Here is a 13580-nt window from a genome sequence, read left to right on the forward strand (position 1 = left end):
TGTGTACATAGGGCTGTGTAATGATATACAGTGACCTTAATAAGACACGTTAATCCTGTGTAAATGGCACGTCTACACAGTTACCGAGAGAACATTCTGTTTTACTTTATTTCATTTTCCCCCAGATATCTCTGATGCAGAACTGGAGGAAGCTATTAATGCTATAAAAGATTCCCTGACACCTGATAACGGTAAGGGTATGTCCGGGTTCCTCCAATAAATGGCAATGCCAAGTTCAGCTGTTATCTCATTATGTCCACAGAAAAATTCCTTGACACTTGAAATGCTTTCAGTTTGATAAATCACTCTCATTAAAGGTTCATTAATCAGATCTGGACAATGTGATCTTAGGGGTGGAGGATGGGGTAACCCGGCTCCTGTGAGACACAAGAATCAGTAGTTATTGGTAGGGGGAAGCACATTGTAAACACCTTACAGGGTGACCACTGATATGAATAGGCACTTAGATTTATCAGAACTGGTGTAAAGGAAAACTGGTTTAGTTGTCCATAGCAACCAATCAAATTCCACCTTTCATTTTTCAGATCTCCTTTGCAAAATGAAAGGTGGAATTTAAAAGCCAGTTTTCTTTTATACCAGTTTTGATGGATCTCCCCTCTAGAGCAGAAGTCTCCAACATTTCTTTTTCTACCAGGGACCGGTTTCATGCAAAATAATTTTCCTGTGGACCGATGGGGGTAAATCACGCACATAATAAAACACCGTAATAATCCTAGCGGCCTTCAGCCTATGAAACTAAACAGCGAGGCAAAGGAGCCATTAATTCCCGTCCCCGCCGTTCAACTCCGGTGCTCCCTGTGGGTCAGTACCAGATGATACTCTGCATGGTGGTTGGGGACCACTGCCCTAGAGTATTCTAAAGAAGCCTATGCTCCTCCAGGTTTAAGGAAAGCTACAGACTTAACCTTCTTCTTCGGCCAATAGCGGGGGTCCCGAGAGGGGACCCTACCCGATTCTAGTAGTGCAGTATGCACTAATACGGCAAATAAGTGCAAATTAGACAAGCTCTTTAAAGACTGCCCTGTGTTAGATATTATGAGTTTTGGCTATAGACCCATCTTTCTCACACCTAGTGTGAACTCGCTAAATATAATTTTTGTTGTACCATATTATCAATCCAGCGCACACAGAAGTGGGATACGGTTAGTTGTTGAGACCTGTATGTCGTTTATCTAGTAGTGCAAACTCCCTGATCACTAGCCCTAGATGCCAAATCTGTTCTTATTGCCCTTTGGTATATTAAAGGGTTGTTTTGCAGTCGTGACTGGTGTGCAGGGCTGTGTCAAAGTCTGTGAATGCCCTTGGGTAAAACAAGGAAGAATACAGTGCTAAATAACAGCACCATGTATAGTCTACGTAACGCTGCCATGCACTGCTTACATAAATGCCAGTGAGTGGCCAAATAAAGTGACCATGTAGCACAGTGCTGCACTATTCTTCCCTGGTGGAGAGTACATACCATGATGGGACCATGAAGTAAGTTCACCACGAAGCCTCTTTGTAGAGAAGATGTCCTCTGGTTCTGCTAGATATAGAAGCTATGTTTTGCTCAGATGTAGAAGAAAACAAGGAAAACACCTTTCCCTTTTGTGCTCCTTGATGTGGTTCTCTCTGATGTAAATTATTTCTGTTTTAAAATATATATATATATTTTTTTTTAAAGATGTGTTTGACATAGAAGATGCTCTGGATGATCATGAAACACAAGATGGTAAGTACCTTCCTGTAAATCAGGGGTGGGGAACCTTTTTGCTGCTGAGGGCCGTTTGGATATTTGTAACATCGTTTGGGGGCCATGCAAAATTCTCAACTTGAAAATTTGACTGCTATATTTGGTCAAACACATAAGTGACTTAGGGTTAAGTTACAGAAATTGCACTTCTATAAAAAAAAAACTAAAATGCTGTATTTTTGCAGCACAAAATGGCGTCTGCACTATATAGTACAGGCGCCATTTTGACCAAATATAGCAGTCTAACTTTTAAGTTGAGAATGTTATATATTTAGTTCTTTATTTGGCATTAACGGCAGCCAAGCTAAACCCAGGGGAGTCCAGAGAGGGGTTCCCCCAGCTTTCACTGTCCCTGCCTCTTTCCTGGCAACTGTCCCTGCCTTTGTCCTTTTATCAGCCTCAGATCTGCCCCCACCTCCATCAGTCTCCTATCAGACCCCCCAGCCTACATCGGCCTCAGATCAGACCCTCATCAGACCCTCCCCAGCCTTAGATCAGAGCTCCCAACCTCATATCAGACCACTCAGCTTCTGATGAGACCCCTATCAGAACCCCAGCCTCAGTTCAGACCCCCCCCAGCCTCAGATTAACTCCCATATGACCCCCAGCCTCAGTTCAAACCTCCCAACCTCAGATCAGACCCTCAGTAGCCTCAGATCAGCCCTCATCAGACCCCCCAGCCTTAGATTAGACCCTCATCAGGCCCCCCACCCTTAGATCAGGCCCCCTCAGCCTCAGGTGAGACCCCCCCAGTCTGAGATGAGTCCTCCCCCCCCCCCCAGCCTGAGATGAGTCCTCCCCCCCCCCCCCCCCAGCCTGAGATGAGTCCTCCCCCCCCCCCCCCCAGCCTGAGATGAGTCCTCCCCCAGCCCAGCCTGAGATGAGTCCTCCCCCTCCCCCCTCCCTTGTCACTCACTCCATTTCCCCCCACCTCTAGTGTAGCATGGCTGAGCTCTGTTCGGTCCGCCGTACAGGAGCATTTGTTTCCTGTACCCGGCCGGACTGAAAGGAAGTGCACACTAAGTGAGCACTTCCTGTCAGTCCGGCCGGGTACAGGAAACAAAAGCTCCTGTACCGCGGAACGAACAGAGCTCGGCCACGCTACATTAGAGGCGTTCCCCCCCCTGTCAGTCCCTCTCTCTGGGCGGTGCGGGGGAGGGCCCACCGCCGTACTTAAAAAAAACTTTTTTTTTAAACCGCACGGGCTGGCGCCCCCTGCTAAATTGAGCCATAGGCGGCTGCCTAGGTCGTTTTACAAGTGGCGCCGGCCCTGACTCTGGGGCATCTATTCTTGTGACTCTGTTAAACCATTGTTTCATAACGTCTAAAAGGAATAGTAAATGAATGGCTGTTTAAATGAAGGTCCTGATAGGTGTTACCAGTTAGGGGTGTTCCCTGCACAGTCTGGCACTGGCCATTTAGTGCTGCCCATGTCTGACTGTAGAGGGACACTCCACCAACTGGTAACGCCCATCTGGACCTTTATTGCAAACGGCTGGCAATCAGTTTATAACTTCTAGAAGAAATAATAAAAGAAGGAATAACATAAAGTCATAAGAATAGATGCTCCAGAATTATTATAACATGGGGAATGCAACTAGTTACTAAAACAAATAGGTGACAGGTCCCGTTTAGAGGTCGTGCATGACATGGACTGGAGGATACAGTCCCCTCTGCAGCTTGTATATGTAAACAAAAGTTTTCTCATTTGTAGCATATATCTTGGTGAGGAATTGGAGCATAAAGTATATTAAAAAGTTTTTTGTTTAAATACGTATACCATATTTTTCACTTTACAAGACTCACCTGATAAGACGCAGTTAGGTTTTAGAGGGGGACAATAAGATTTTTTTTTTAATTTTTTTTCATTAGACCTCAGATCAGACCAGCAATCAGACCTAATCTGACAGCCCCAATCAGACCCACAATGTTAATAAGACCCTCAATCAGACCTCAGATCAGCCCCCCCATGCCTCAGATCAGCCCCCCCCCATGCCTCAGATCAGCCCCCCCCATGCCTCAGATCAGCCTCTATTATGAGCCCCAGTGCCATTTATGAGCCTCCATTATGAGCCCCCATGCCACAGATCTAAATAAATAAATAAAAACGTACCTCTCCTGCTCTGGACTCTGCTGCTCCTCACCTCCAGCACGCTTTGTCTTCTTCCTGCTTCGGCTGTGCTGTGACCCGACACACACAGAGTGCCCTCACGCTGTGCGCAGCCACAGCACAGCTGACAGCCGAGGACCAGGAAGCGGTGAGTACAGAGCCTTCACCGCTTCCCGGTCCTCCGGTACTAAAGAGCGCTTCCATAATGGAAGCGCTCACTAGTATTCACTTTATAAAGGGCCATTTCCCCCCACTTTTGGTGTGCGTCTTATAAAGCGAAAAATACGTTATATGGGATTTAAATATTATTAATCCAAATGTATTATGAATTATTAATCCAAATTCATTAAGCATTATTAATTCAAATTCCTTCAGTATATTAATCCAAATTAAACTATCTAAACCAGCTATATAATATCGCACACAAGAACGACCTGTAAGATTATAGTTCATAATTATTTGTATGAAAATCCACATGTAATAAGGGAGAAAATATTAGCTTTATTGCTTCCCTTAGATGCACCAAGTGAATTCTCCTTAGAAGATGCTGTGGAGCCCAGTGTTCATGAATCACTTCGCTCTGAACCAGGTATGATATAAATGAATGAAGCTGTAAACAATAAAGATAAATGTGTTGTGCTTGCTTCTGTTGTTAACATATCCTGTTCATTGGAGAAAGCTTGTCTGTGTTTCTTTCTCATTTTCTATACATGATCACAGCAAGCATGTTCTTTTGTGAATTTAAATAGTAAATTCTATGGACACCTTTGCATTGATTTTATTATTTTTATTATTTTTTTATTTACTTATTTTCCTTTACTTCCTAAATGCACAATTAACCAATAATTCTGATATGAAAATGTCCTACTGAAGCAGGAATACTCAACTTGCGGCCCTCCAGCTGTTGCAAAACTATAACTCCCAGCATGCCTGGACAGCCTACAGCTATTAGGGCATGTTGGGATTTGTAGTTTTGCAACAGCTGGAGGGCTGCTGGTTGAGCATTCCTGTACTATAGTATAGTCTGTGTAACACCTTCACATAGCTACTGGTGCTGCTGCTTCTAACATAGTGCTGGCAGCACACAGCTCGTGTCTCGCTCTCTACTCTGCCCTGTTTTCTCTTAGTGTTAAGATACTAGCATGGAGGATGTACAAGGCAGAGGGTAGCTTGGGAGACACAAACTGATGGCATTCTGCCGGTGGTGGAATTAAATGCTCGTTAAAAGTGTTGAGCGCACTTGTGTTTTCAAGTTCGGCGTACAAGGTTCGTGTTGGGGGTTATCTAAGAATTCAGTTATGGATTACGCTACCATGGACTATAAGTTATGGTCCATGGGAGCGTAATCCAAACCCGAATCTTGTATGCAGAACTTGAAAACACAAGTTCACTCAACACTACTCGTTAGTATCAGTGTCTGAGTCAATGGTAATTGGTTGTATTGTCATTAGTTGCCAAACACTTAAAGGGGTTCTCCAGGAATTAAAAAAAATGAAAATACTTAAATATTATTTTATAATAAATATATTCACAAATACCTTTCATTACTTAGAATAGGAGGAGAAATAAAATGGCCGCCGTCCTATCAGTACACTAAAAACCTGTCCTAATCACACAAGAGGACAAGTTACTTCACTACAATGAGCCATAGTGCTGCGGCATCCTCCTCTCTGCTCTGCTTGTCAGGAATCATGATCCTGAATACAGGTGAATTTCTGTGGGAATGGAGATGATGAGGAGACATGAGAGGAGGGTGAGGTGTGGCTAGGGAGCAGCAGCACGTGTATGCAGTCTCCATTACCACAGCACTACATTACCACAGCCTGTCCTGTCCGTCCTCTCTGTACTTCATATCTCCTCATGAACTAAATTCCCCAGAGATTCAGCTAAAGTTCTTTTTATCATCTGTATTCAGGATAATAATCCCTGACAAGTAGAGAGGAGGATGAGTCGGCTCTTTACCTCAGTGTTGTAAAGTGACTTGTCCTGCTGTGTGATCAGGACAGGTTTTGTGTGCACTAATGGGACAGCGGCCATTTTGTTTCCCCTGATGATTGCTCCCCAGACAAAACGAGTCATTATAAAAAATGAAAGGTATTTGAGTAATATTTAAGTATTTTTATTTTCTTAATTCCCGGAGAACCCCGTTAATAAACCTTTACTTACGGTTTTAAACATCTTAGAAGTAAATGAAGAGCCAGAAGAAGAGCCAGTGATAGAAGAACCCATAATAGAGGAAGAAGTTTATGCTGAAGAACCTGTGGTTGAAGAGCAAGAAATTGATGATGATACTGAGCAGGTTTTGGAGAGAGAACCGGCTGCTGATGATGATGATGATGATGATGATGATGTGGAAGAAGAAACATTAACACAAGGAGATGAGCAAGATCCAGCAGAGCAGCAAGAACCAGAATCTGTATATGAGCAAGCGGTAGAGGAGACAGAAACTGAATTCCTGAATGCTCCTTATACAGAAACAGAACAGCCTGTAGACTTAGATGATGTTGAGTATGAAGCTGTTGAAGAAGCAGAAGAAATACCAGCACATGTAGAAGATGAACAACCTGAAGTAGAGGTAGCAACAGAGGAAGAAGACCCTCAGGATGACAATTTTGAGGATAACCAAGAGGCTGAATTGCCAACAGATGAAGAAGAATCTGATATACCTGAAAAATCATTTATGTCAGTGCAAGTAGACTTCAGTGTCGACCCCGAAGTATATGAAACTGTGTATTATGATGAAGGTATGTTATAAACCCTTTTCTTAAAATATATAAAAAGAAAAGTTTTTACTTCAAGATGAAGATGTGGCTACACATATAGGGACTTGTGGTAGTGCAGTCTTGGAGCTTATTTTACAGTAATTTTAGTATTTTTTTTAGTATTTTTTTTTTTATTCTTTTGCGTGAGTGTACAGCACTTGCATACAGCAAAGAACATATATAATTGACACATCTGAGGTGGGGTACTGGGTCTTATTGAAAACATGCAGGTGGTGTATAGAGGTTGACATACAGGTAGTGCTCCATGGGGAAAAAAAAGTACGGTATGTAAATTACCACATTTTTCGCTTTATAAGACGCACCCCACATTTTGGAGGAGGAAAATATTTTTCATCAGACCTCGTATCAGATCCTCAGATCGGACCCCCATAAATATCAGGACATCCTATCAGACCCCCATATCAGCCCTCTGTCATTCCACCTTCAGACCTTATATCAGCCCTTTATTTATGACCCCAATCAGACCTCAGATCAGCCCTCAAATCAGCCCTTCATTTCTAACCCCTTCAGACCTTATATCAGCCCTTTATTTATTACCCCAATCAGACCTTATATCAGCCCTTTATTTGTGACCCCCCAGTCCCATCAGACCTCAGATCAGCCCTTAATGTCATACCCCCTTCATACCTTATATCGGCCCTTTATTCATGACTCCAATCAGACCCCAGATCAGCCATTAATGATATACCCCCATCAGACCTCAGATCAGCCCTTAATGTCATACCCCCTTCATACCTTATATCGGCCCTTTATTCATGACTCCAATCAGACCCCAGATCAGCCATTAATGATATACCCCCATCAGACCTCAGATCAGAATAAAATGAAAAACTCCTCTTACCTCTCCTGCGCCGCAGCTTCTCTTCCTCTCTGGCAGCAGTCGCGCTCCCCTGTCTTCTCCAGCCGGCGCTGCACTGTCACCTGACAGCGTGCAGCGTCAGGTCATAGTGTGCGCACTACGTCCTGATGCTGTACTGGGTCAGGACCGTGCAGCACCGGCCCCATCAAAGAAGAGCAGGGAGGGTGAGTACCAGAAGTGCTGCCAGCACTTCTTCCCTGCTCGCGGACCTAATGCATACTAATGAGTGGAAGCGCTCACTATTATTCGCTTTATAAGACACACACAAAATTTCCCCTCACTTTTGGGGGGGAGGGGGGAAAGTGCGTCTTGTAAAGCAAAAAACACGGTACCCTTCCTCCAGGAGGAAGGAAACTATTTCCCATCTGCCTAAAAGAAAACACTGCAGACAGTGGTCTTGTGCCATAAACCAGGACCCTCACCATTGCCGCCAAAATAATGAGGGACATCTACAAGTCTTTATGCCACTATTGTGGCATAAAAAAATTGCAAATTATGGCTCATGCTATAATTGTGCAATAATTTGCAACTTTTCACTTGTCTCATCACTTTTAAAAATTCAGCAGGGCTTTGCAGGAGGGGGCATGGCCTCGTATGGCCTTCTGGATGTACAGAAACTAGTGTAAATAATAGTTTAACTTTACACCAGCTCATAGTTTTGCTAACTAACTAAAAAAAAAAAATCACCAGATGGGGGCCTCTGCACCCCCTTTGAATGGAGCAGCAGCTGCCACTCCATTCCGCTTTATGGGGCTGCCTGAATGTCCATCTGTCCCATAGAGTTCAATGGAGCTGTGGACATGCATGTACGTCTGCTGCTCCATTGAAATGGGGAGCGTGATCAGTGGGGACCCCAGTGGTCGCACCCTGCCTATCATACACTTATCCTATATTCTGTGGATAGGGGATAGGTTGTCCTATGGGACAGAATGAAGCCTGTTAAAGTGTTCTCTAAACCTAAAGTAGAAGTGTTGTAGTTTATACTGTTAATATGCTTTACTTGTAAATGTAAATTCTGGAGGTGATCAATAAGGTACATTTCTGATGAGATATGTCATCATGGAGATACATTTCTGTGGACTTGTCCCTTCATTGGAGAACTCTGTAGTCAGTCTCTCCAAAATTTGGCGCCTCTTAATTTCAATGACCAATTAATATCATTTTGCAGAAAATACATTGATTGGTGCAATTTGATATCTAAGTTAGGCCTCTTGCACACGAGCGTATTTTCTTTCCTTGTCCGTGCCTTTTTTTTTTTTTTTTGCGGACTGTATATGCAACCATACATTTCAATGGGTCCGCAAAGGTACTCAGTGTGCATTCAGTTTCCTTATGTCCGTATTTCCATTCTGCAAAAAAATAGAACCTGTTTGATTATTGTTCGCATTACAGACAAGGATCGTACTGTTCTATTAGGGGCCAGCCGTTCCGCAAAATATGGAATGCGCACAGATGCAGACTTTTTTTTTGCCGTGCCGTTGTTTTGCGGACCACAAAATGCATACGGTCGTGTGCATGAGGCCCTATATTGATGGGACCAAATAAGATGCCCAAGACGGGCTCTTTAGTCTACAGCAGAATTTGAAGGCGAGCACCACCAGATGTCAGTATTGTTTTCCTCATAAACATTGGCAAGCACATAATCCTATTATTCATTAAGCAATATCTTGTATTTCACAGTTTTGTATATAATTTGACTTTATTTATTTTCTTATTAAGAAACTCGTCCTCAGACAGAGCTGGAAGAGGAAGAACCAGCTGAATTATCCGGTATGTAGGGAGTCATTTTTACCATACATAGATGTCAAGAGAACTCCTAAACCTTGTATGCAAAATTGTAACTAGGGCTATTTTCACACTCGTGTTTGGTGCGGATCCGTCATGGATCTGCACAAACGCATCCGTTCAGATAATACAACCGCATGCATCCATTCAGAACGGATCCGTTTGTATTATCTTTAACATAGCCAAAACGGATCCGTCTTGAACACCATTGAAAGTCAATGGAGGACGGGTGTGTTTTATCTATTGCATTGTGTGTCAGGACGGATCAGTTTGGCTCAGTTTCGTCAGACGGGCACCAAAACGCTGTACGCAGTGTTTTTGGTGTCCGCCTCCAAAGCGGAATGGAGACTGAACGGAGGCAAACTGATGTTTTCTGAGCGGATCCTTTTCCATTCAGAATGCATTAGGGGCAAAACTGATCCATTTTGGACAGCTTGTGAGAGCCCTGAACGGATCTCGCAAACGGAAAGCCAAAACGCCGGTGTGAAAGTAGCCTAATTTTAAACTAGCTAATTTTTATTTGTGGTGGTGTTTTTTTTTGTAGTGAAGTACTTTTAATTTTTTTTTTTTTAATAACTTTCTGTTCACTGGGTTTTTGCAGATGTTCCAGAGGCAGATGGGGAAGCTGTGCCGAAAGAAACAGAGGAATCTGCAACAGAAACGTTAGGTAACCATGTTTTTTATCTTTATATATTATAAGCCTGGAAGCCTTTAAGATGGTCATCTAGATTAGATAATACGTGGAGGAGCTGCTGATTTTACCAGGGCTGATCTAATGTGTGTGGACGTGTGCCATCTACAGATATAGAGGACTGCTACTGGTTTGTGGGCAGGGACATAATAAGTTGGGTATGCCCGAAATTCATTATTTTGTGGTTATTTTATTTATGTATATAAAAAAGAAGAAAATAAATGAATTGCACATCCAGCTACTATGCTTTGATCTCATCCCTGCTACTTTAGCAGAAGACAGCACTAAATAGCGCATGTGTACCGCCTCCTATACTACATGCTAAATGAGGCATTAGTGTACATTTTGATCAAAAGGCATAAGACCACTCACCATGCCAAGGTTGCCTCTATGTGTGGGTCCTAACCTAAAATTGGCGCATCGCTGCACGGCGACCACCGGCGCTGCGGCGCCATCCCGGCCAGCGGCCAAACAGCACCCCTGCTGCCTGACTATGCCACACCTAGCTCTGGGCCCCACCAACCAGCCAGAAAAACAGCACAGTGGCCCCCGTGCAGCACCGCACCATGTGAACAGTTGTCAAAGCTCACCTCCTCTGAAGCTCACAGGAACTCCAACTGAGAGCATGGTAGGTTATTTTAACCCCTACTGCAGAATACTAGGCTAATAAAAATCACCTGATCAAAATGTACACTAATGCCTCATTTAGCATGTAGCATAGGAGGCGGTACACATGCGCTATTTAGTGCTGTCTTCTGCTAAAGTAGCAGGGATGAGATGAAAGCATAGTAGCTGGATGTGCGATTCATTTCTTTTCTTCTTTTTTTATATACATTATTTTATATTATTGGCATGGAGGCTGTGACTGACTGCCTAGATCTGTGGTCCCTTCAGGTCAGTGTATTATAGGTGACTTTTTTTTTTTTTTTTTGTATAAATCTATCTACAAAATGTCTGTAATACATAACTCCCTAACACCCCGCTGATCACCCCACAGCCTCTTCCTAAGGCTAGTGTCACACGGCTACTTTCACACTCGCGTTTGGTGCGGATCCGTCATGGGTCTGCACAGAAGGATGCGTTCAGATAATACATCTGTCTGCATCCGTCCAGAACGGATCAGTTTGTGTTCTCTTTAACATAGCCAAAACGGATCCGTCTTGAACACCATTGAAAGTCAACTGAGGACAGATCCGTTTTCTAGTGTGCCAGATTGTGTCAGTGAAAACGGATGCGTCCCCATTGACACCAAAGCGGAATGGAGACGGAAGTGATGCCTGCTGAGCGGATCCTTTTCCATTCAGAATGCATTAGGGCAAAACTGATCCGTTTTAGACCGCTTCTGAGAGCCCTGAATGGATCTCACAAACGGAAAGCCAAAACGCCAGTGTGAAAGTAGCCTTAGTGAGATTCGGCAGGCTGTCGCAGCAGTTAGCAGCCTGCTGGATATCTCTGGAATAACTATAATGGGGCCAGGAGAGATCCAGCCACAACATGGTAAATTTGCAGAGAATCGTCTGGACTAAAAATGTTGCTCGCGTATTGCCGGTTTGCGCCCAGATCTCCGGCGGTCCCGGTTATAGTTAATGGGGTCAGACGGAAATCATGTCGTTTCCGGCAATGCAGGATCCAGATCTCACTATTTCACTACACTAACGCCAGTGTGAAAACTAGACTAAGCAGCTGATGTCACATTTATCAGTCACATTAGTCAGTATTCACAAGATTGCATGTACAAGTCCTCTAGGGGGACTTAAAAAAAAAGAAAAAAAAAAATTTGAGAGTTCGGGTACCTGGACTTTTTCACTGAGGTTCGGGTGATTTTTATTATTTTCCGTTATAAAGTGGTTATATCGGAAAACAATAGAACGCAAAAGAATATGGCCATTTAGGGGTTAAAAAAAACAACAAACCACTCGCCTCATCCACTTGATAACGCTGCAGCAGCTTCTCCTATCTTCACTGAACAGGACCTGCAATGTGCGCGATGACATCACCACACTCTACCACGTGGGAGAGCGCGTTGACTTCCTCGCGCGCATGGCAGGTCCTGCTGAGTGAAGATGGAAGAGACTGCTGCAGCTCGATCAAGTGAATGAGGTGAGTTGTTTTTTAACCCCTAAATGGCCATATTCTTTTTGCATTCTGTCTTAAGAATGCTATTTTCCGATATTACCATGTAATATCAGAAAATAATAAAGTGAAGTTCCAGTCCCCATTGACTTCAATGGGGTTCAGGTCCCGAATACGAACTTTGACCTGAAGTTTGGCCGAACAATCGTGGGCAGTGGGAATCGCAGGAGAGGCTATATCCCTCAAACACTATGCTGAATTCACCATGGCTTTGTAACCATTCATATTTACGGATAGCAACATCAAGTAAAGCGAGTCCCTATGATAATATTCACAACACCCACCACTTGCCATTACAACTACTACTCCCACTGTCCAACACCCCCAACGTGCTCTCTGCGCAGGCTTCATCAGGGTTTAGTCATCGAATTACATTTACAGTGATCCCGATGCTCCTTTTTAAACCTGCTCTACAGAGGATGTAATAATTCTTTGTACGGTCGCCTTTCTTTTTGCCGACTTTACAAGAATCGATGCCAACTCGCAATTAGCTTTGTGTTGAGTTGGGATTTTCATCTCTCAGTTTATCATCATCACTTTTCTTACTAATGAGATCAGGGTGTTACACGTGACTCTTCCATTAGAATTTTTATGTTTCTCAGTCTTTTAGTCATTTTTGTTTTCTCTTTCCCTTCTGTCTACAGAAGACGATGACCATGAAGAAGAGGTTAATGGTAAGGACTGCTTGTAGTAATTATGTGATGACACCACACTACATCTCTAAGCAATGCTTGTGACGTGGATTTTGTGCAAGTTACACAGAAATAATTAGATATGTCAGTAAATGATTAATAACCTGCAGATGGCATCTTGCCTGTCTAGATAAGATGGTACCAGAAAATACCAGTGAAGAAATTCATATACAGAGTCCTCATTATATTTAATGTATTTGAAGAGTAACCTCTTTTGGTGTGCCTTAATAGGGCATATGAACGTCATATAAGTGGGGTCCCCCAGTCGTGTCCCCTTTCCACCCCACCACCAAGTGACAGAACAGAACTGATCATCCTTGCATAAGGTGGATGACCAGTTAAATGTATTTGTGGCTGCTGTATGGGAAGTGTATGTAAAGATGTAATTTTTCCCTGCGAGGACTGCTGAGCAGTGGAGTACATAGAGAAGTAAGGGCCCCATAGCAAGGATCAAACCAGGACCCCACACACACAGGACAGAAGGCTTTCTGCCTAAACCCCTTTCAATGACCCTTGGGCCATTTTTCCACAGCCTCACTTGCTAAAAGTTGTTCCTTTAGAGCAGGCATGCTCAACCTGCGGCCCTACAGTTGTTACAAAACTACAACTCCCAGCATGCCCGAACAGCCTACAGCTATCAACCTACAGCAGGGCATTGTGGGAGTTGTAGTTTTTTAACAGCTGGAGGGCCGCATATTGAGCATGCCTGCTTTAGAGGGTATAGCCCTGACCAAGTTTTCACCTCCAGTAAAAGAGGAGATAATCCCAACTAAG

The 13580-nt window shown here is 43.5% G+C and overlaps 1 protein-coding gene across 3 annotated transcripts in view; it reads left to right on the top strand.

The window, feature by feature from the left end:
* Positions 1 to 13580, top strand: part of ASPH (aspartate beta-hydroxylase) — a 222058-nt gene that overhangs the window by 96675 nt on the left and 111803 nt on the right. For all 3 annotated transcript variants that reach the window (XM_044295090.1, XM_044295092.1, XM_044295091.1), the window contains exons 5-11: positions 126 to 191; positions 1685 to 1732; positions 4381 to 4452; positions 6047 to 6607; positions 9225 to 9275; positions 9892 to 9957; positions 12759 to 12788. In XM_044295090.1, coding sequence (XP_044151025.1) covers positions 126 to 191; positions 1685 to 1732; positions 4381 to 4452; positions 6047 to 6607; positions 9225 to 9275; positions 9892 to 9957; positions 12759 to 12788 — 894 coding nt within the window. The remainder of the gene's footprint in view (positions 1 to 125; positions 192 to 1684; positions 1733 to 4380; positions 4453 to 6046; positions 6608 to 9224; positions 9276 to 9891; positions 9958 to 12758; positions 12789 to 13580) is intronic.

The sequence above is a fragment of the Bufo gargarizans genome, chromosome 5 (assembly GCF_014858855.1).
Source record: "Bufo gargarizans isolate SCDJY-AF-19 chromosome 5, ASM1485885v1, whole genome shotgun sequence".
NCBI lineage: Eukaryota > Metazoa > Chordata > Amphibia > Anura > Bufonidae > Bufo > Bufo gargarizans.